This window comes from Lissotriton helveticus, chromosome 11 (genome assembly GCF_964261635.1).
Source record: "Lissotriton helveticus chromosome 11, aLisHel1.1, whole genome shotgun sequence".
Classification (NCBI taxonomy): domain Eukaryota; kingdom Metazoa; phylum Chordata; class Amphibia; order Caudata; family Salamandridae; genus Lissotriton; species Lissotriton helveticus.
This window is the reverse complement of record NC_136072.1, coordinates 65,034,875-65,059,033: the sequence shown is the minus strand read 5'-3', so window position 1 is coordinate 65,059,033 and position 24,159 is coordinate 65,034,875. Positions and strand designations below refer to the sequence as shown.

At 49.8% G+C, this 24,159-nt stretch overlaps 1 protein-coding gene and 1 long non-coding RNA gene across 3 annotated transcripts in view; one reads left to right on the top strand and one right to left on the bottom strand.

Moving 5' to 3' along the window:
- LOC144791354 (uncharacterized) overlaps positions 1–24,159 on the top strand; it is a 227,164-nt gene that overhangs the window by 184,390 nt on the left and 18,615 nt on the right. The gene's annotated exons all lie outside the window — the stretch shown is intronic.
- Positions 1,159–24,159, bottom strand: part of AP2M1 (adaptor related protein complex 2 subunit mu 1) — a 148,796-nt gene continuing 125,795 nt past the window's right edge. For both annotated transcript variants that reach the window (XM_078666028.1, XM_078666029.1), the window contains exons 10-11: positions 2,668–2,779; positions 1,159–2,376 (exon numbers count right to left, since the gene is read on the bottom strand). In XM_078666028.1, the coding sequence (XP_078522154.1) occupies positions 2,242–2,376; positions 2,668–2,779 (247 nt within the window). In that variant the 3' untranslated portion in view covers positions 1,159–2,241. The remainder of the gene's footprint in view (positions 2,377–2,667; positions 2,780–24,159) is intronic.

Sequence of the window (24,159 nt, the reverse complement as noted above, 5' to 3'; positions counted from 1 at the left end):
ATCTCGTGAATTCCAAAGACTTTTCCAGGACAACAACGAAGTGCAAACATCTGGGCCCAACACCAGATGGAGATCTATGCTCATATGCTTCGAACGTAGTATTACTCATTAGTAGATACTCATTAAAGAAGGAGAAAGCTCCCCGTGTGTTAGTAGTACACCTAGTATACTACTTTAACTTTTGTAGTTCATTAGTATATATTTTTTACCAAGCAAACTCTTACAAAATACTTACACTAACTGGATGGGGTCTTTTGTGATGTCATTTGTGAGGTCATAAGTGATGTCGCGGACCAACCTTGTTGGACGGATTTTGTTGCGACTGGTCCGGTCGCGAAGATGCCCTGCTGCTGAGGCGGATTCGGCAGTGACCCACACAGGTCACGCTTTTGGAAAGGGGGGGGTCCGCGTTTGAGGATTGAGTAAAAGACAGGCAGCTGGTTGTTTGCTCCATCCCACTGGGGTAATACAGTGGTTTGTCAGAATCGGCAGCACTCACTTGAGAAGTATGCAGTTTTAAAAAACTGCAAGTAGCAGCGGCAATTTCTTGCCTACGCCCACTGGGGCGGGACTTATGTGATGCAGATATTTAAAACAACGCAACTGCTGCTTGATGATCTTTGCCTGTGAACAAGAACGATCAAAAGGCTTATATATTTGGTTTGTGGTGTTCAACTGACTTTCCTGTGATCCTCATTAAAGAAGGAGAAAGCTCCTTGTGAGTTGGCATCTTCACCTGGGCAACCTTGTTAGATATATATATATATATATATATATTCATATTCTTTATACTTAACGTGTAAATACTTTTTCATTGTTAAGGCATGCATGGTGAAGATGCAGTCGCTGTAATAACCGAGTTAAGGCATGCGTGGTAATGGCAAGTGTGGTTCCGTTATACAACCGCAGTGCACATCCTCCGGCTTGGCGCAGCAGGTATTGAGTACATGGCTAGAGAAAGCTGGACTTGTCTACTCTTACATTTGTTATACAACTATATCACAGATATGCACCCACCTGAGAGCAGAAGGGCTTCCAGAGAATTGTGGACAAACAAGATCGGCGAGAGTACCGGACTGAAACATCAGAATTAAGTTTGGGCAATGGTATGCAACTTCCACCTCACAAGGAAGTAGTAAAGAGAAGTCAACAGGCAAATGAGGTGTACATAGTTTATTGGATTCATAACTGGACAATCACAGAGTGTACAAAACGAACAGAACACCATCAGGAACCAGAGATTGTGGACAGTAGCTGTATCTCCACTCATTACACGTTTCTGTGGCCCCCTGGCATTACTAAGTGCCTCCTTCATGTGATACTTCCCATTTACCAATCAGATATGCTGCCAGAGGCAACAAAAGGGGAGAACCTTGCCTCAACACAGAAATCAAACCATAGTGCGCTAGCTCACCAACTGTATCACTGCAATCAAGAGGCAGTGAGGGATAGGAAATGTTTCTTGCTATTATTCCTAAAGACAGTCAAGTGAAAAGACAGGGTCTCTCTTTCAGGCTTATGATTTGTACCCCTTCACCTGATCAATAGCAGCCAAGGGATTCAAATATCACATCTTTGTTTGGTCACAAAAAATGATAACAAAAAAAATGCAAGAATCAGGAAAAATCAGGTAACTTTCATGGCAATGCTCTATATCAAAAGGTATCTTGTGGCAGGAGTGTCATGAGGAAGGGACTGCTGCCACCATCAGAGCACACTGATAAAACACATTGCTAGCCAGCTACGAAGACAGGAGCAGGTTGAATGCATCCATTTTCCACAGTTTTCAGTTTAACTATTCTAGCGGTACATATATGCAAGATAATTTGAAAAATACTAGGATATGATATAGCATGTAGTAAGACAGCAATGGATGGAGCATGGTTTATATCATTACTCTTAGACTGGAGAGGGATGATGACAAGCCTACGCTGCTGTGTCCCTGCCTTCCCTCACCCAAGAAAAGACAGCCCCGGCTGTGATTGCTGTTCACTACCCCCACCCTTCAGAAGACATGTACACTTCCATCCATGGAACAATGTAGCTGCAGTCTCAGGGTAAATGGTTACAGCAAGGCTGACTTCCCTCAAGTAAAAAGACTGAATCGAAGAGACACTGATAAGCTTCAATCTGGTGACCGGGTGAGCAGAGGGGAGTCACATTCCCGAATCTAGATCAATCCCATCCGTTTTCATTAGCTTTTATCGGGGAAGTTGATGGCCCCTCATTCGTCCTTGAAGGCTAGCACCGCGTCTCATAGATCCCACTCCTTCCAATGTAGCGCACCCATTTGATCACATCATGGTCACTGTAATTCAGCTTTGGCTCGAAGACTTTCAGGTAACGGACTTTAAGACCAGAGGGAGCAAACGGCACCTAGCGAGAGAGAGCACACATCAGTTAATGCATCCAAGTGCAAGATATTTAAGTATTCCAGAATTATACAAATTTCAAAACCTGACTCAGGAGGGGATAGTATGGGCTCGAACGTGTGCTCCTGAGAAATAATGGATGGGGATGCCAAGTGGTTACGAAGAGTGGGACTACAGAAGAGTTTAGTAATCTAGAGGACACATCAGTTCTTGGCTTAGGACATTGCCTGCAATGAGTTACATGGATTACTTTGGCACAGGGACTTCAGATATTTCTAAACCACCTCACACTAACCTCAAAGTTCATAGAAATAGGGGGTCGTGCCCACTTCTTCTTGTCATTAGTTGGCAGGAGCTCTATTTCAGCACTGATCTGAGACTCTTTCATCCCAGCCATACGCTTAATCCTGAAAGAGAAAACCATCCATGAAATGTAAGGAAAGGGTTGCAACCAAGTACATATTTGACGGTAGGCTTTGGAAATCGATATTTAACCATTACCTACAGTTCTCCATATAATGCATACAAAAATAATATCCCAATTAATTCAAACCATGTCATATCAAGATTTTCTAAAGCTGGACTGGAACCAATTTCTCTTGGCAAGTAGTAAAGAGCCTATTTCACTAACCACTTTCTGCTCTAAATCATTATCTGTCGTGTCCAGCCTTGTAAAATTCAGTTTCCTTTAGTGTTTAATCTGTGCATGAAATCCCAGGCAAATTTCCTGCACTTGGCTATTTGTAGCTTTTAAAGTATGCGCATATGACACTCAGTTCATCTTTAGGTCGCCACAACCAGCTAGTGGAGTCTGGGGTTAGTGCTGCTACATCACTCGTTTCTAAATCTGAAGTGCCATCCGTTAAAGACAATTTCTCAATACTAGGGAACGCTTTCCACTAGGAAATCCTATCTGGCCTCCCGTGTTTGGTCCAGCACCATCTCCTGCTGAAGTGATAAACAACCAGAGTATCTAAATAGATTGCACGCTTTCCTTGGATACTACCTGCTAGCAGCTACTTTATGAAGTATCAAAAAGCTTGGAGAATGTTCCTTTACACAGAGCAAAATTCGTGGGCATGTTTTGATGCCTTTGAATTTTTTGACTGGACTATGGCTACAAGGTCTATTTAGCCACTTCCAAGAAGGTGATTCGTATGCACCAACAGGCAAGAATGCAGCAGCGCACCCCCCTACAGGTGTGTCCCGCTGTAACCAGGTCTATCTTAGGCACATTATTTTGAATCCCACTGCATATCTGTTGTCTTTAAAGCATTGGTAATCGCCAACGGGCAGCATAAAAAAATCTCTTGATTTTCTGGCATCGTTGTATTGGTACGATCCAGCTCAGGTACTTTAATTCTTACTGCCTCACTCCAGGCGCCCAAGAATAGAACTGTCACTTCTAGCATTCTGCCAAAGTGTGGCATTCCTTTGCACTTCTACAAAGTTTCAGGGAACTCCGTAGCTATTTGATTAATAATTTGTCCTCGTATGAATAACACTTCATTTAGCTTTTTGCTAGCTTTATAACATGATGGTTTTTAGATGAAAGATTCTGGAGATTTCTTTTACAATCTTGTATGTTTTATAATTATGACGTGCTCTTCCTTTTAAGGCTTTATCAACTGCTACATTTATTCAGTTTTCAGAAGCTTTGCGAATAGGCATTCTAAATTAAAATAATTCTTAAACCTACTGTCCCCATTAGTAAGAAGATGGAGGCTCCTGTTGGTCTTCGGGCTCACTGCACCAGAGCCAAGGCCAACATTGTGGGAGGGGTGGGGGGTAGTGGCGGTGTTCCACTGACGGGCATCTGCCACACTGCTACATGGCGTTCATCCGCACCTTCACCAGGCATAAATGTCAACTCTCAAACCTAGATATGGCCATTTTGCCTATTCAGTGAGTCAGTCAAATAACCTTTTTGGCCTCGAGAGCCATAAAAATGCAAACGCAGATAAAAAATATATAATAGATAAAACAGTACATTTCAGTATGAAGAATTCAAAACTCAAATATATAAGTGGGGAAAATAAATACAATACATTTTAATATCAACTAGAGTATACAGGCTACAGAAATGGCACAAGGAGGCCAACTAGGGTTGCGGACACACATTAAGAGAACAGAGATCAGTCACAATAGACAGCATAATATTAAAGGGGGGGGCTTGTTACAAATTGTCCACATGGCACCCAAAAACTTGGCTGCTGGGATCACAAAAGTTAGACTGCAATCAGATCTCAGGATGCGAAGAGCAGTGGAGTGACTATGCTCATCTAAGCGTCTCCAGTTTTGCGGGGACGAGCTTAAGCTGGGCAGACAAAGAACGTGCGAAACATCTCTGCTGAAGAAGTGCCCACTGTAAACTAGAAGTGGAACTTCCTGTCTATGAAGATAGGCACCTGAACCCAGTAAGACTCGTACCCACCTAAAGGCTTCAAATCAAGGAAGTTGCTGGCCAGCTTGGAAGAAGCAGGCTTCCTAGAGAGATTGACGCTGTGGCTGCTAGGTAGAGCAGCTTCAATTAATTCCTGGATCGCCATTTTGCCTATTCAGTTCTGCGAGACATTTCTTGTGTTAAGTCCACTCCTCAGGCCATCCACCTTTTGGGAAGTACTGCTTTGGCATCCATTCAAAAGGTGCGGAATCTGCAGTTGGAAGTATTCATCAGAAAAACAAAACCTGGATAGAATTTGGCAGGTCCCCTTTGTGCCGAGCCCAAAGAGGCTTCAGATCCCACAGCAGGGCCCGCATGTGCCATCTGGCATGGTTGACTAGCAGGATGCAAGTTGGCCAAGAAGCCTCAGAACCAACTTTAATGAGATCTAGGACCAAGGATGAAACATCAGGATCATAGCCGGATTGTCCTGGACTCACTGACCTAAAGTGAAGACCCAAAAGAGCACTACATACATGATGGCTTCAATGAAAAGGAGCGTCTGCAGAGTCAGGTGTAACTTGGGCACAATGACCGGGAATCCGAACGATATTAGGTTTGCAGCTGCCTAGAGGTGGTCTATGGCAGACTGTGGTGAGCCCACATTCAACAGCTCGTCAAGTAAGGGGAAGACTGACACTTAATCTCCGAAGGTATGCTGCGGTCACTGCCATCACCTTCGTAAACACACCCAGGGACACAGGAATGCCAAATAGGAGCACTGCAAACTGAAATTGCCCATGGCCCACCTCGGACTGCAGGTAATGCCTGTCAGCTTTTAGGATGACATATGGAAATAAGAATCTTGCAGGTTCAACAATCCAGGTTTTATCTGCACTGGATCCCGGGGCGAATAGATCCAGGCCAGTGCAGGCATTCTGAATTTATCATTTCTCAGGAAGAAACTGAGGTTCTAGATCTGAAATAGGATAAAACCATCTGCCCTTTCTTGGCACAAGGAAAGGGGATTAACACCTAGACAAAATTGAAAACATGACATGGCACAGATCCCTGTGTGCCATGGCTACAGAAACTGCACGCAGTATAGGTAAGCCACCCCTACAGCAGGCCTCACAGCCCTAAGGCATGGTGCATTATACTATATTTGTGGACATATCTGCACGAGCATATATGTCCCTGTGATGTCAGTCAATTCTTAGATGTCAGAAGTGACCAGGGAAGTAATTTTAAGTACATGTGCTGGGCAAAGGTAAAAGAGTTCTCCAGCTACATGATGGCCTCACTGAAATAGATGGTGTTCGGTATCAAACATCTTATATTTGAGAAACCCACACTGATTTCAGTGATGGATTTATTAATACATGTATCCAGAGGGCCCCTTAGAGGTGCCCCCTGAGAACCAACTACTAATGTGCTGGCCGACTAGTTCTCACCCCCACTTTTTACCTTCTATCCGATGCAATTTTGACAAAAGCCCACTGGGTTCATGCTACCCAGGTGCCCAGTGCAAGATATTTTCCTAAAACTCTACAATTGTTTCCCAATTGGCAATCCGTTTAGCAGTCCCTGTAACTCACTAATTAAATGTAAGCATGGTGCCTAGGGCAGGGGGGTACTAAAGAGTGTACCTAAGGGCTGCAGCATGTTTTGTGTCACCCTAAGAGACCCCTCAGCACCAGCATGCAATCTGCCATTGCAGGCTGCGTGCCCTGGTGCAGACAAAAAGTGACGACATGCCTTGGCACACAGGTGTGTGCCATGCCTGCCAACAAATGCAGTATAGGCAAGTAACCCCTACAGTAGGCATTGCAGCCCTACAGCAGGTTGCACTATACCACATGTGAGGACATATCTAGATATGTCCCTGCAATGTCTAATGTGATTCTTAGATGAACAGGGAAGCCATTTTTAGGTCTCGGCTAGAAGCGCGCGAAGCGCGTTCTCGCAGAGAACTATAGCGATCGTGTCAGCTTCTAGCCGAGACCTAACGAGGGGGGACAAGAGCAGGCCACGCGCACCATTAAGACGCATGGCAGAGTCGGATTCCGACGCGCGCCTTGGGATTGGGTCGCACGCGTCAGAATCCGACTCTGCCATGCGCCTTGGAAACCGAAACCTAAGAGCCGCGCGACGTGAGCTGTGTACGGTAGAAGCTCACGCGCGCGGCTCTTAGGTTTCGGTTTGACTTGTGACAGTTCATGGCGCTGCGTCGACGGTGTCAAAAGTCTGTAGGCAGGTTGAAATGGTAGGACTTGGTAACTCCGCCCCCGCGGCCGTGAAGTCCGACTCGCGCAGCAGCACACGGGACAGTATTGAGGTGTCATGCTTTGCTCCTACTCCTGGAAGCTTCTAGGCCTCTCAACCTTCGTTGTGGCCCTGAGTGTGGAGTGCTTCGTGCAGCTGCTGAGACGTTGGCAGAAGCCCCTCCGGGAGGTGCTGTTCTTCCCTGCGGGGGTGACATGTACCGACGCTGAGCTGCACCCCGAATGGCCCGTGCCTTGCACCTGCAAGCTACCGCACGTCGAAAGCTCTCTCAACCGGTTACTGCGGCACCTGCTCTCCGCCAGGCAGTCGCTTGAGCTCTGCGTCCTCTTCTTCTCCAGTCTGCACCTGGGCAGGGCAGTTCTGATGCTTCACGAGCGCGGAGTGCGAGTCATCGCCGATTCGGACTACATGGCAGTGTCCGGCTCCCAGATAGGGTGGCTGAGGAAGGCAGGTAATACTGACTGAGGGGAGGGCCTAAGTTAGAAAAATGTCACTGTGCAGGGTAAGTGCCTTATATATTGCTTCTGAATGCCATTAAAAGTAGGGAAAAAAAATTTCGGCTTTTGTGTGCGAAACTTTGCAAATATAATTTGTGCGTGTATGAGTTGATCTATTTAATCCAGGCTTTTCGATACGTATTTATCAGTATATCTTTTCATAAAACTTACTGCAGTGGAAAAAAACAAATTAAAGTGGCTGCTTTAGGTGTGCAAAAATAATTTTATCTACGGAGATTCTGTATACTTTTAAGATGTTAAATATTACCTTATGCATAGCAATCGAAGCGTTCTATGGTGGCACGATGTGTGACAAATAGAAATCTTTGAGAGAAGTAAAGGCCACTCTGCATATTTTCTAGAATTGGTAAAAGCAGGTGGATCGGATCGTTGCCTTGAACGAAAGCGGTTAATGGACTGTAAACATGCCTAAAGTGAGGTTAAAAACGTCCATGCGAGGGGGGGGATTTTGGGCTGGAACGGTGGAGGACCTCATGCTGCCCTCAGTCACTTGACCATGCAGAACTGCTGTGCTCCAGTATGGTGAGGATGAGTATGAATGAAAATGCTCGCCCAAGTTCATCTCAGAATTCTTGAGTGATACATATGTGAATGGTTGATGTCAGCTCCTACTTCTTTAGTGGATCCACGTCAAGACTTTGACAAACTGAGTGCACTCATTTTTAGATGTATAACACTGTTGATAACATGGAAGTGTACTTGCAAAGTTGCATTTCGCAGCTCTAGACCCTAACCCTAATGTTAACTACATTTTCAATCCAGGAAGAACTACGTACATGCTGTGATATTCCATATAGACCCATAGTCCGATGTATTTCAGTGGTAGTTCTAGATGGGTTGTCATTTCTGTCCCAGAATGGTCGTTATATTTTCAGTATTGATGAGGTTTGTTTAAATGCTTTGCATTAGATAATCATTTTATAATGCAGCAGTGAAAATCCATAAGGTCAAAACTGCCAAATTAGACAGACTAATCATTTGGTCGTGTTAAGCACCCTCAGGAGGCCACTGATCTTATGCTGTGGGCACCCCCCTAAGTGACCTTATAAAAAAAGACTGTTACATTATCTGTTTACATGAACAAGTGTGTTAAAACTTGATGCAAAAGAGGCATTACTCTATGTGATTAAAGGGGAGTGCCTTTCAGATGTCGCAGTTCTGAGAATTTAATGGAAATGAGACGCACCAGAGTGAGAGCTTCTCATTGGCACTCTGCGACCTGAAGCAAGTTCAGAAAATGGGCTCTAGATCTGCACTAAGTATATGCTAGAGGTAGCCCCTATAGCTGTACAAAATAGGCCAGAGGTGGCTTTCTGAAGTGTATGTAGCACAACAAAGATGACCTCTAGAGCTTTACACAGTACTGTTGATAGAACCAGAGTGGGACAAGGTAATCATGATATGGGTTTCAGAAATGGACACAACAATCCACATTGATGACAACCACCGTGTATATTCTTAATATAGCATACCTTGTCTACTGGTTAGAACTCTTACTTTGCACTCCCACATTCAATTACTCTTGGTTGGGGCCTTTGATGTCATTCAGTATGAGCACTCCAAGGTGCTCAAGGACAAAGGCAGTTTATACTGCTGCTACCTTTGCTGAATCAGTTTCTCGGTGTGCTTGAAGATTGCTCTCATCTTACTTGTACTGTACTAGGTTTTAAAGTTGTGTGTGTGGGGAGGGGTGCAGGAATGCTGTTTTTTTCGTTTTGCATTTGGGAGCAAAGCTTGCACTGCTAGTTTTCAGGAAACGTTTTGTAAGAGCGGAAATTGTACACCTACTACCTGTGCTTTCCTTGTTCTCTCTGTATGTGCATGTGTACCACTTATGCCTACATGGTAATTATTTTATTTTTAGGTCTCGCACCTAGCGTTACAGTGCGCAGCATTGCTTGCACAGTGCAAGACCTCTTGTACGGGGTTCTGAAAGCTGACCACACGCTTGTGCGTGTGGTTTTGCTTTCGCCGGCTTCCATTGGCTTCAGCGTGTTAAATTTAAAAAAAACAGAAATTGGGCAAAGGCGGGCGCATGTCCTGCCTTTGCTCCACCCATTTCCGTTCGCGTCTGTTACACGCAGCAAGCGACATCGCTCGCTTGCCCCCGCTCCTCTGTGGTGTGCGCGCACCACTGGTTGGGATTTACTGTGGCCGCAGCGTAGTGCATGGAAAACGCGGAGTGGCAGCGGTGGACAGGGTTGCTGGCGCCCAGCGGAGCATTGAGGAATGCAGTTGGCTCCCACGGCAGCCAACAGAACTGTAGTGATTCGGGGACCTCTGGGAGCTGCGCAGCACTGTAAGTAAGTAGCGAGAGATGCCCGACCCCTTGCGCTGGGTTTTGTGCAAAATGCACACATTTGTTCCTTACTAGTTTCTTTTCCTAACCGGTACAAAAAAGTGAAGGCTCTGTCTTGTCGCTGAGGGCAGGCATTTCCCCTTGCTTACCTACTGGAATGCGTCTCCTGGGTCTCATACTTTACAGTGTTGTATTCAGCAAACCTGCCAGTGTCTGCGCCGATGTTCGGTCTTTTTTGGTGTTATTTGTTTTCTTGAGTTCTCCCCTGTGATGTGAGGAAATTGGTTTTTTCCCCAAACAGGAAAGAACTGGGTGCAGAAACAGTGTGTGTGTATGATGAGGCACGATCACTGGTCGGGATGGAGAGCGGTCATCTTAAACGCGTTAGTGGTTTCCTCTGGAGCTGTGCGCTCAGGCTGGCGTTGGGAAAGAAGTGCAAACAATGTTGTGATTCGTCTCTGACTTTTTAGACAGTTGGCAAGTACCCATTGTCGTGCTTTCTTTGCAGAAGATAGCAACAATAGTAGAATTATCTATTGATCCTGTCAGGCAGGTTTTGTTTGCACTTCTCCTATTTTATAAAAAATAATAATTTTTTCTTCCAGTAAGAGCCATGCAATTTCATTAGCAGGGGCGCAGAATGTCTGCCGTGACCAAGCCAGGCACATTTTAGTACCACGGGAGAGGCAGTATGTACCGGTGTGTGCCACAGAATGTAAGGGTCCAATTAGTGTAGCGCTTAATGTTGATGCTAGCCAGCTTCTAAGTGCTCAAATGATGGCAGAGGATGTGTCCATAACTACACACTTAGCACTTCAGTAACGGGCGGTGCTTTGCTGTAGTATACAAGCATGGTCATTGCGGGAACCCCAACACATCACGAGATTTGGGGCTTCTTAATTTGAGAGTCGTAACAATATTCTCATCTGGGGATGAATGTCACACAATTTCTTTACAGAGTAGGAGGAAAGCACGTCACTGTGTTACTACTTCAATTTATCCATAACGAAAGGACATTTGAATCAGGATTTCAGTTATAACTTTCAGTGCTTTAGATCCAAGCATTCCAGATTACTACTACTAATGTCATTACCAGTGCAACCGCTACTGCTTTCATTGCTACACACACAACAATGGCGCTAATAGGAGGGAGAGAACGCTTGTCTGTTCAGAAGCCACAGAGCCAGGTGTGTGGCATATACTGGAGAGGGCAGGAATGCACTGGGCATTACTAAATGGAACATAGTATGTGGCCACTAGCTGAAGGCATGGTGCCAACAGTGTCAGCACTGCTCTTCAGTGTATGACTACTACGAAACTCATTCAAAGGCCTAGATCCTCATGTGAGGGCGCACGCAGGAGCAGTGGCAGTCAGGTGTAAGTTCCAGCAGTGTTGTGGTGTCTGGTCTGTGTCATCCAGAGCATCAGCACACTCAATGCGAATTGGAGAGCGTGTAAACCTACACTGTCAGTAGTTGTGCGCACACCGACTTTAGGGTGAAGGGCCTATTCAAAGCGCAGCATCCTTGTGTGAAACACAACATATCTACTCTCTGTGCATGTCCACTGTGTAGGTGGCAAAGCGGTGCCTGTGAAATTCAGACCCCCAACGGTAAATGCTGATGTTTATGGATTCGGACATCAGAGCAGCCATTACCAAGACTGGTATCGCGTAGTGCAAGGTGCGCATCATTGTGTCAGAGCCTGTTAAGTGCGTGTGTGCAAGTTGTGTGTGTCAGTGTGTCTATAAGTAATAGTCAGCTTGATGTGCAAGGTGTGGTGTGTGTGTGCCAGCCTGCTGCATTGTGCGTCTCTCGGCTTTAGCAGGACCCCTGCTCTTCCCCGGTCCAGGCGAGGAATGCTCTCTCCTCCCACATCCTCAGCCAGCCTCCTCCGTCACTCTCTCCTCCTGCAGCCTTTCCCTCCCCAGGGACAGGGGCCCTCCCCTGAACCATCCCGAGTCCGCCCCACAACCTCACACAGCTTCCCCTGTCACTGCCCGCACCCCAGCCTCTCCCTCCCCAGGGACAGCGGCCCTCTCCTGGCCCATCCCCAGCCTGCCCCACATCCTCACCCAGCCTCCCCAGTCATTGCTCCCATCCCAGCCTCTCCCTCCCCAGGGACACCGGTCCTCCCCCAGCACGCCCCAATCAGTCCAGCACTGCTCTGCAGCACCTACCCTGACACCCAAAGCACTGGAGGCGGGGGTGCTGCACCTACCCTGGCACACAAGGTGCTGCAGGTGGGGGTGCTGCATGCTCCCCATCTATACATTCCATCTTGCATTTTAAGATCCTTTTCTCGTATTTTAATTCATCCATTTACACCCCTTTACGATAACAGCCTTAGTTTTACTGTAGATTTGCTATAGAAGCGTATGGTATAGTGTGCACTTTTTTATTTAAATTGTCACTCCACTTAAAAAACATAACTAAAAACATTGGCATTTACAATGTCAATAGCTCCAACTCCAACAAATGCGAGACCTATTGCATTGCAAATGCTTGTTAAGTACATGTGATGGACACTGGTAATTAAGAGTTGCCCAGCTACATGAAGACTTCACTGCTACTAGCGATGTTTGGTATCAAACATCTCGTATTAATTCCACACTGGTTCCAGTGATGTATTTATTAATACATGCACCCAGAGGGCACCTTAGAGGTAGCCCCTGAAAACCTGACTACTAGTGTGCTGGCAGACTGGTGAGAGTACATACTCAGTGCAAAAACAGTGCCTGCTCCGGTCGGAGATGCTGTCACCGCCTCCCAGCAAGATGGCTAAATGATCAGCATATCAAGGCAGGAGGCTTGAAAGGCTTCTGCTGCCTTTGATACGAGACTCCATGCTTCCCCAGACAGTGGAAATGCCATACCCTGCCATGGGCCCATTTGGCACCAGGACAGAATGGTAAATTAGCTAGTCAGGAGGTGTGCCCCCCTCCCCCTCTCCTCTCAGGCTAGTACCACCCCTAATGTGGGCTACCGGAAAACGACAACTTTTAGAATTCCACCATCTTGGTTTTGGTGGAATTTGGCGGTCAGGGTTATGCCCACTCCACTTCCCACAGGAAGTAGTTATATAGAGGGTCCTGTCACCCCATGGAATGCCCATAAATTGAGTATTTAGGTGGCACCCGTGACACCAGGAGCTCAGATTCGACAGATCAAGAAGCGAGGACAACGAAGAGACACAAGAAAAGCAAGAACAGAAGACTGACTGGACTTTTGACGCCAAACCCTGCCTGCTAGCACCAAGTCTCGACAATCGCAACCAGCGACTCGTCCCGCAGCTGACCAGCTTCCAAGAACCCTGGGAGACTGCCAGCCATTTGGAAATTTCCAACAATCTTACTTGGAGTCGAGGAGAGACTCCCTTGCAGTCTGCAGACAGACAAGCAAAATCCAGTTCACTGAGCTGCAGCTTAACGGACTGCCCGACGCTGCCACTCCTCAGGAAGAGGTACCTGTGCGCCTGAAGGTTGCATCTGTCCCTCGCCATATGAGAGGGCACCAGGACCAACCAAAGCCGCACAGGAGCAATACCAGAGTAAAGGACCCCTTGCAGCTAACCTTGCACAGCTACCAAGGTGTCCAGCACCTCTGCACCCGTACACCCCAGGGCAGGTTTTGAATAACTGCTGGTAGTACTTTGGAACTTGGCCCCCTACAACCTTAAGACCCGAAGGAGACCCCAGAAGCTGACTGTAAATATCTCTATGCTATCTATGCCATTTCTCCCATAGTACAGCATTATGTGTAAAGGCACATTTAAGTAACTGTTTTACTTACCTGCACAATTCAATATTTAAAAAAGTACTTACTTGCTATTGAATTTCTTGGTATCAAAATGTATAGAACACAACTTATTTTTATAAATTGGTCTCGGATTTATTCATGTATTGCTCTCATTTAGGGCCTCAGTACAACAAATGCTTTGCACCACCCTCTGATATGCCTAACGGACAAGTTACTTACCTTTGGTAACGATATATCTGTAAGAAACAGTAGTTAGTATTAGATTCCTTACCTTAGAATATCCCCAGGCGTCAGACTGGATCCGGAAACTTTTGCGTAGCAGTACCCTTGCGCGTCGGTAGGCGTCGTCTGCGGCTCCGCGTCAGTCATCGGCACCGGGATGACGTCGCCGGAGTACTTAGACGCAGCCCTCGCTCACGTCAGTTCTTATACACAGCTTTTCCGCGCCAGAAACGCAGAGCCATGAATAAAGACCAACACTGGTGCCATGAAACTAGGGCCCTGAAAGGGTATGACCTTAACCCTAGTTATCGGTTCGCAGAACGGGGAGGATGGGTGAGGCGGTAAGGAATGAATATGCTACTTACCAGTATGCATCTGTTCTTGGCATGTAGGGCTGCTAACATTCATATCTTAGCATTAGATCGCCGCCTAGTGTTGGGCTCGGATGATTGCACATTGTTGTCCTGGAAGAGTCTTCGAAGTATCCTGAGATAGGTGGCTCCTCCCCTGGACTTCAGTGCGCATGGGCATCGGCTCCATCCCCAGATTGTTTTTCGCCATTGTGGCAGAAGATGGAGTGAAAAGTGTAAAGGATGTCCATGCTAATGAATAAATACAATAGTATATCTGCAGCTGCGACAGGCACCGGGGAGGAGGGCGGGCGATATGAATGTTAGCAGCCCTACATGCCAAGAACAGATGCATACTGGTAAGTAGCATATTCAGTTCGAGGCATGTGGGCTGCTAAATTCATATCTTAGCATAGGATACATAGCAGTCCCTCCATCAGCGGCGGTTGCCCGTGCCAGCTGCAGAAACCTGAAAAAGTGTCTTCAGAACAGCCTGTCCTACAGCAGCTTGCTGCTTGGAATGCACATCAACACAGTAGTGTTTAGTAAAGGTGTGTGGTGTAACCCACGTGGCTGCTCTGCAAATATCCTCTAAAGGAATGTTCCCTAGGAAAGCCATGGATGCCCCCAGTTTGCGTGTGGAGTGCGCTCTGGGGGGTATTGTTAAAGTGCGCTTGGCTTTTTGATAACATATCTGGATGCATTTAACAATCCATCTGGCTATCCCTGCTTTGGAAATCGGGTTGCCTTTGTGTTGTGGTGCGAAGGCAACAAAGAGTTGTTTTGTTTTTCTAAAGGGTTGTGTTCTGTCTATGTAGTACATCAACGCCCTCCGTACATCTAAGGTATGGAGCATTCTTTCCGCCACCGTTTGCGGGTTTTGAAAGAATGCTGGTAAGTCAATAGTTTGGTTTAGATGAAACTGTGACACCACCTTCGGAAGGAATTTGGGGTTAGTGCGTAGCACTACCCTATTTGGATGGATTTGAATGAATGGCTCTTGGATTGTGAGCGCCTGCAGCTCACTGACACGCCTCAGAGACGTAATAGCTACAAGGAAAGCTACTTTCCACGTAAGGAACTGGAGTTCACACGAGTGCAGTGGCTCAAATGGCGGTCCCATCAGTCTGGTGAGAACGACATTGAGGTTCCACACCGGAGCTGGCGGTGTTCTTGGGGGAATGACTCGTTTCAGACCTTCAAGGAAGGCTTTAATGGCAGGCACCCTGAAGACAGAGAGGTGCTGCCTGTTCTGGAGATAAGCCGCTATGGCGGATAGATGTATCCGAATGGAAGTGTACGCTAGATTGCACTTGTAAAGATGCAACAGATAGCAGATGATGTTGGGGATAGATGCATCTAGCGGGTTGATGTCATTGGCTGTACAGTAAATGACAAAACGCTTCCACTTTGCAGCATAGCATGCTCTAGTAGTTGGTTTCCTCGCCTCCTTGATGATGTGCATGCACTCCGGAGGTAGGTTAAGGTATCCAAACTCTAGGACTTCAGGAGCCAGATCGCCAGGTTGAGCTGTTGTGGATCTGGATGCTGAATGTCTCCATGGTTCTGCGTCAAAAGACTGGGCGTGAGGCGCAGTCTTTGATGCGGCACCACTGAGAGTTCGAGGAACGTGGTGTACCAAGCCTGGCGCGCCCACGTTGGAGCAACCAGGATGAGAGTCATCTCGTGCTGCCTTAGCTTTCTTGCGACCAGCGGTATTAGAGGGGCTGGCGGAAAAGCGTACGCAAATTTGCCTGACCAGTTCATCCATATCGCATTCCCCTGCGACTGTGGGTGAGGGAACCTGGCGGCAAAGAGTTGGCATTTTGCGTTCTCTTTTGTGGCAAACAGGTCTATCTCCGGATGACCCCACTGCTGGAAGTACGGGTGGAGAACAGATGGGTGTATCTCCCACTCGTGCATTTGATGGCTGTATCTGCTGAGCAGATCCGCCATCTGATTGTCCTTTCCTGGGAGGTGTTCTGCCATGAGGAAAATGTTCCTCTGAATGGCCCACTTCCACATGCTCTGAGCCAGATGAGACAGCTGTGGCGAGTGGGTGCCTCCCTGCTTTTGAATGTAGTACATCGCGGTCATGTTGTCCGTCCGGACTAGCACGACTTTGTTGCACAGATGTACAATGAAGGACTTGAGCGCCATGAAGATTGCCATCAGTTCCAGATAGTTGATGTGCATCTTTTGTTGCTGCGTCGTCCATAGTCCCTGCACTGTGTAAGTGAGCACATGAGCTCCCCATCCCTGGAGAGATGCGTCCGTTGTCAGGACAATCTGCGGCACGGGCTCTTGGAACAGTCGGCCCTTGCAAAGGTTGTGTGGAGTCCACCAATGCAGAGAGTCGTATGCCCGACTGGTAACCAACACTAGGTCTGTCAATTGCCCACGAGCCTGTGTCCACTGATTCGCTAAGCACTCCTGGAGCGGGCGCATATGTAGCCGTGCGTGAGGGACTATGAAGATGCAGGAGGCCATCATGCCTATCAACTGCATGAACACTCTCGCTGGAAGCGAGTGTTGTGGCCTGAACTTTTGGATCAGAGCCTGCATGCTGTCTATCCTGACTTGGTTTGGCTGAGCCATGGCCGTCAGGGTGTTGATCGTTGCACCTAGGAACTGCCGGACATGCGCCGGCTGAAGATGCGATTTTGGGTAGTTCAGGGAGAAACCCAGATCGTGAAGAAGGTGAATTGTAGTCGACATGTCTGCGGCGCACTGTTGCTCTGACTTGGCTTGCACGAGCCAGTCGTCTAGGTAGGGGTAGACATGGATGTTCTGCCTCCTGAGGTGCGCCGCTACTGTCGCCAGACACTTGGTGAACACCCTCGGGGCTGTTGTGACTCCGAAGGGTAGGACTTTGAACTGGTAGTGCCTGCCTTGAATAGTGAACCTGAGGTATTTCCTGTGTGACGGGTGTAGTGGAATGTGGAAATAAGCATCCTTGAGATCTAAGGTTGCTAAGAAGTCTCCCTGGTTTAGCAAGGGAAGAATCTGTTGCAGTGTAAGCATGTGGAAATGTTCTGATAGTATGTACAGGTTGAGGGGACGTAGATCTAGAATGGGCCTGAGAGATCCGTCCTTCTTTGGAATAAGGAAGTACAGGGAATATACCCCCGTGCCTTCCTCCCCCACCGGCACGAGCTCGATTGCTCCCTTTTGCAGCATCACCACTACTTCCTGCTGCAATAAGAGCAAGTGCTCTGCGGACATAGGCCGTTGCCTTGGCGGGATGTTGGGTGGAGTGGACTTCAACTCTAGGCAATAACCATACTGGACTAGTTGTCGCACCCACCTGTCTGTGGTGATGTTTCTCCAGACGGGCAGGAACTGCTGCAGTCTCCCCCCGACAGGTGTTAGGTGGTCGGGGGGCAGTGACAGAGAGTCACTGTTTGCTTGGAGTAGAGGTGCGGGAGCTGTTTCCTCTGCCGCGACCTCTGTTGCTGTTATTCCTGTAACCTCCCTTGTTCTGTTTAGTGAACGAGGATTGTGCCCCACCTTTTGAGAACTGGGATTGTTGACCCATTTGTCCTCTGGTGACTCCACGTGCACCTGAGCGACGAAAATTGCTGCCACGAAACTGTTGTGACTGTAGGGCCCCCATAGACTTAGCAGTTTCTGTGTCTTTCTTTATTTTCTCTAGGGTGGTGTCAACATCCGGACCAAACAGACTATCAGGATTGACTGGCTGATTAAGAATTGTTGTCTGAATATCCGGTTTAAACCCTGAGATGCGGAGCCACGCTTGTCGTCTCAGCATAACGCTAGTGTTGATAGCTCTAGCAGCTGTGTCCGCAGCGTCAAGTGCACACTTGATGGCTGCGTTTGAGATTAGCTTTCCTTCCTCAATAAGCAGTTTGGTGCCCTCTTGGAACTGTGGAGGCAGGTGTTGTACAATCTGTTCTAGGGTGTCGTAGTGCGCCCTATCGTAACGCGCCAAGAGCGCCTGTGTATTGGCGATGCGCCAAAAGTTTGATGCCTGTGCAGCTACTCTTTTGCCCCCTGCCTCTAGCACTTTGGATTCCTTATCCGGGGGAGGAGCTTCACCCGTAGTCTGGGAGTTGGCACGTTTCCTGGCATTGGCGACCACAAGAGAGTCCAGTGGCAATTGTCCCCGAATGTATGCGGGGTCTGCAGGTGCAGGTCTGTACTTTTTTTCAATGCGAGGGTTGACCACTCTCGCTCTCGTAGGCTCCTTAAATATGTCCCCAGCATGCTTGAGGACTCCTTTAAGCATAGGCAGTGTCTTTACTGTCCTTTCAGAGACTGAAAAAGTGTCGAAAAGGAAGTCTTCCTCAACAGGGTCGGCATGCATGTCCACATCGTGATTGGCTGCCGCCCTTTCGAGTAGTGCATGAAAACCTGCTGAATCCTCAGTCGGGGATGCCCGTGCATTAAAAGGCTGCGGTCCTGCCCCGCACCTTGGGTGTTCTGGTCACCAGTGTCATCATATGAATCCGGTTGCACATCAGGTTCATTGATTGGGAAATAGTACTGCTCGTCCTCATCATACCCCTCACCCGCAGAGTGTTCTGGGGAGGGAGTAGGGCTCCGTCTCGGAGGAGGCTGGATTGGTTCCGTGAGGCCTGAGGCGTCAAGGGGCACCCTCTTCTTCTTTAGTGGGATGACATAGGGGTCCACTGGCTCCGAAGTGATTTTCCTCTTATAGAGGGTCAGTTTGCCTGTGTCAGCGTCGATGAAATGCTCCGAATCGTCCTCGGATTCGAGTACCTGACGTGGAAGTGGGCCAGTCGGTGAAGAAATCACCTGTTTCGGTGCCGATTTGGTTGAAAATGCTTTTGGCGCCTCCTTCGGCGGCAAAATAAAGAGAAGTTTCCCAGACGGCTTCTCTGGAGTGTCTTTTCGCGGCTGCGTTGATGGTATCGGAGCCGACGGGGCAAAGGCCTTCTCCCTGATTCTTTTCAGTGATTCGGCTATGGGGGACGGCACACTCACAGTTTGTGTCGGCGCTGACGAGGATGGTCTGATTTTCCCCTCGGATCCGACGTCCTTGTGGGCCTTGTGCGTTTTGGGCGCGGATCCTGTCTTTACCGCCTCCGATTCCTGCGTTCGGGGCACAGACTTCTTTCCGTGTGCCTGCGTAGCCTCCTTGGAGCCGACTTTGGCGGGTTTTGACGGCGTCGTAGCCGCTGTCCCGTGCCGACCATCTTTCTTGGAGGACCCCTCCTCTGGCGTCGGTTTCGATTTCGCAGCATCGGAATCGACGGACTTCTTCGACTTCTGCGGACCGGAGGTCGACGGAGTCGATGGGGTAGCGGGCACCGTCGTTTTCACCGGCACGGTAGCCATCTTAGGGACACTCGAGTCCTTAACTTTCGGTTTCGTTTTCGGGTCGGCCATTTTAGGTGTCGTCGATCCCGATGGTTTCGGTTTCGAAACAGTCTGCCCAGCAAGTAAGTCCGTGGCCGGGCCCGAAGGCGGGGCTGTGGCTTGCGGCAACGGGTCTTGGGTAAGGCCGACAGGCGATCCCGTGTCCCGGTCGGTATCCTCGTAACCTTCGGGGCAGAGCTCGTCCCCTGAGCTATCCGCCGCGGCCCCATAAATCTCATCGTCGTCTCCTACCTCGTCGACGTATTCAAGGCCTTGACCCGCGACTCCGTCGTCGTCTCCCGGATCCGCCTCGACCTCCGTCTCGGGTGGGGAGATTTGGAGATGATGACCCTGGTCCTCTTCGTCTTGGTCGCCGAAGATGTTCTCCGGATCCGGGGCCGCTTGTTTAGCTTCCATGCGCATCGCGCGCCGAAGCTTGGGAGTCTTCTTTGAGCGGAACTGTGCACACAACTTGCACTTGCCGTCGTCGTGGTCAGGCGAAAGGCATTTGTTACACACGGGGTGTAGATCGATGTGTGGGTACTTGGACCCACAGAGCGGGCAGTACTTAAACGGGCTCCGCTCCATGTCCGAAAAGGTTTGCAGTCGTGTCGCGATGAGAAGGCCTCAAAGTTCCGAGAGCGAAGAAAACTCCGCTTATTCCGGCTCCAAGAGACGGAAGACTCGAGACCGTGCGCAGACAATACCGACGCAAGAAAATCGAGGCCTTTTGGCCGCTAAAAGTTAGTTTTTCTTGGTTCCGACAGTAAGACGTCGAGACCACATCCGAACCCAATGGCGGAAAAAAACAATCTGGGGATGGAGCCGATGAACAAGTTACTTACCTTCGGTAACGATATATCTGTAAGAAACAGTAGTTAGTATTAGATTCCTTACCTTAGAATATCCCCAGGCGTCAGTCTGGATCCGGAAACTTTTGCGTAGCAGTACCCCTGCGCGTCGGTAGGCGTCGTCTGCAGGCGTCCCCTGCGGCTCCGCGTCGTCGGCGTCGTGCGCCGTGATGACGTCGCTGGAGTATATAGACGCCGCCTCCGCGCGCTGACGTCAGTTCTTTGCACACAGCTTTTCCGCGCCAGAACACGCAGAGCCATGTGAGAACTAACACTGGTGCCATTTGAAACTAGGGCCCTGAAAGGGATGTCCTTAACCCTAGGTATCAGTTCGCAGAACGGGGAGGATGGGTGGGGCGGTAAGGAATCTAATACTAACTACTGTTTCTTACAGATATATAGTTACCGAAGGTAAGTAACTTGTTCATCTGAAAGAAACAGGTTAGTATTAGATTCCTTACCTTAGAATAGATACCCCAGCAATACCAACCCCGGTGGTGGGTCTGCGAACCAATACAACCTACACCAGAAAGTCCTGGAGGACCGAACGGCCAAAGAAGCCGTCCCTCCGGACTTGACTGTCCAGGCAGTAGTGCCTCGCAAAGGTGTGCAGCGAGGCCCACGTGGCCGCCTGGCAAATGTCCTGCAAAGGGACTCCCCGGCCCAGGGCAGTAGTAGCCGCCGTGGCCCGAGTGGAATGGGCCCTCAGCCCAACAGGAGGCTCCTTCCGAGCCAAAGAGTAGCATGCTTTGATGCACAGGACGACCCACCGAGAGATGGTCCGTTTCTGTACCGCCCTTCCCTTCTTCTCACCCACGTAGCCAACAAACAGTTGGTCATCCACCCGGAACTGGCGTGTGCGATCCATATAGAATGAAAGCGCACGTTTTGGGTCCAGACGATGGAGCCGCTCTTCATCCTTTGAAGGATGCGGAGGCGGGAAGAAGGAGGGCAAGGTGATGGACTGCCCAATGTGAAAAGCAGAGACTACCTTGGGCAGGAAAGAAGGTCGAGTCCGAAGAACCACCTTATCAGGATGAACAGACAAGAAAGGAGGTTGAATAGAAAGAGCCTGGAGCTCACTCACTCTCCTGGCAGAGGTGATGGCTACCAGGAAGGCCGTCTTTAAGGTGAGAAGACGGAGAGGACAGGAATGAAGGGGCTCAAAGGGAGCGCACATCAGGAAAGTCAAAACCAAGTTCAAGTCCCACTGAGGCATCACGAACGGAGTTGGAGGATACATGTGCGTGATGCCCTTCAAGAATCTTAACACAATAGGGGACTTGAACAAAGATGGCTGATCAGGTAGCCTCAAGAAGGCGGAAAGGGCAGAAAGATAGCCCTTGATAGTGCCCAGAGCAGAGCCCTGCTGGGCAAGGGAAAGGAGGAAGAGGAGAACCTCAGACAGAGGGGCAGAAAGGGGATCCACAGCCTTTGCTGTGCACCATGCCACAAATCTGTTCCACCGGCAGGCGTATACCGACTTCGTGGAGGGACGCCTGGCTGCCAGAATGACATCACAGACTTCAGGAGGCAAGTCAAATGGCCTCAACTGTCGCCGCTCAATCTCCACGCATGGAGGTGGAGACTGGACAGGTTCGGGTGGAGGACCGTCCCCTGCTGCTGCGACAGAAGGTCCTCCTGAAGGGGCAGGCGGATCGAGGGACCGACTGTCATGCTGAGTAGCTCGGGATACCAGTACCTTCGAGCCCAGTCCGGAGCCACAAGGATAACTTGGGCCCGGTCGCGCCTGATCTTCTTCAGCACTCTGGGCAGAAGTGGTATAGGCGGAAAGGCGTACAACAGACCGCAACTCCACTCGCGCCGAAAGGCGTCGCCGAGCGAGTGCCGTCTTGGAAACTCCAACGCGCAGAACTGATGACATTGCGCGTTCTCTTCTGTGGCGAATAGATCTAACCAAGGCTCTCCCCATTGCTGAAAGAGGCCTCTCGCCACATCCGAGTTCAGACGCCATTCGTGATCCACCGAGCACCGACGGCTGAGTTCGTCCGCCCTGGCGTTCAGAGAACCTGCCAGGTGTTGAACCGTCAGAGTCACGCCCTGACGTTCCAGCCATTGCCAGAGGCGCAGAGCCTCCTGGCAAAGGGTCCACGACCCCACACCGCCTTGTTTGTTGCAGTACCACATGGCGGTGGTGTTGTCCGTGAACACCTGCACCACACTCCCGTTGACAAAGGGGGGGAATGCCTTCAGTGCTAGGCGAATCGCCCGCAGCTCCAACATGTTGATATGGAGCCGGGACTCCGCCGGAGACCAGAGGCCTCTGATCTCCGCCTCTCCCAAGTGGCCACCCCAGCCTTGGAGGGACGCGTCCGTCACAACCACGTGCTCCGGTTGGGGAAGGGAGAGGGATCTGCCTCTGACCCAATCGCGGTCCGTAAGCCACCACTGCAACTGTCTCGCAGTGCCCTCCGAGATCAGGACATGGTCGGATAGGTTGCCCTGATGCTGGGCCCACTGAAACTTCAGGTCCCACTGCAGAGCCCGCATCCGCCACCTGGCGTGATGCACCAGTAGGATGCAGGAGGCCATCAGCCCCAGAAGCCGCAGCGTCAACCTGACCGAAACCCGGGATAACGGCTGAAAGATGGGAATCAGAGCCTGAATATCCCGGACCCGCCGTTCCGGAGGATAAACCCGAAACTGCGCCGAGTCGAGAACCGCTCCGATGAAAAGGAGCTTTTGAGAGGGACACAGGTGTGATTTCGGCACATTGATGGAAAACCCCAGCTCGTGCAGGAGGTCTGCCGTCATCTGAAGGTGGTGGACGACTGTCTGGGGCGAGCCCGCCTTCAACAGCCAGTCGTCGAGGTAGGGGAAGACTGAAACCCCTAACCGGCGCAGATGAGCTGCGACCACCGCCATCACTTTCGTGAACACCCGTGGGGCGCTGGTAAGGCCGAATGGGAGCACGATGAACTGAAAGTGCCCGTGGCCTACCGTGAACCGCAGGTAACGCCGGTGGGCCGGCAGGACGGGGATGTGAAAATACGCATCCTGCAAGTCCAACGCTACCATCCAGTCTTGTGGGTCTAGAGCAGCCAAGACCTGAGCCAAAGTCAACATCTTGAACTTCTCCTTCCGGAGGAAGCCGTTGACGTCCCGTAGATCCAAGATAGGACGCAGGCCTCCCTTGTCCTTCTTGGGTACCAGAAAGTAGTGGGAGTAGCAACCACACCCTACTTCTGGCCCAGGAACGCGCTCGATGGCCCCCTTGGCCAAGAGGGCCGTAACTTCCTCCTGCAGAAGTGTCAAGTGGTCCCCCGACACACGGTGGTTCTGCGGTGGCATGGCTGGAGGAGTGGACTCGAAGGGGAGGGCATAGCCCCTTCGGACAAGCTGCAGCACCCACCTGTCCGATGTTATCGCGCGCCAGCGGGAGTGGTGATGGCAAACCCTGCCACCCACTGGCGTCACGTGAGCCCGAAAGCTCGGACTAGGAAGGCTTGGATGCAGCAGCGGAGGGGGGCGTGGACTGACCACGACGCTGGCCTCTACCGCCACCACGGCGGAAACCACGGGCGCCACCGCGCTGGGGAGCGCTCTGCGTCGCGTGGCTGGCAGCACGTGTGGGACCTCCCCTCCCTTGGCCACGAAAGGGCCGAAACGAACCAGTCTGCTGGCGCTGGGTCGAGAGACCCAAGGACTTGGCCGTGACCCTGGAGTCCTTGAAGCGCTCCAGCGCGTGGTCCGCTTTGTCACCAAACAGGCGACTGCCATCAAATGGCATGTCCATGAGCGTATTTTGGACGTCTG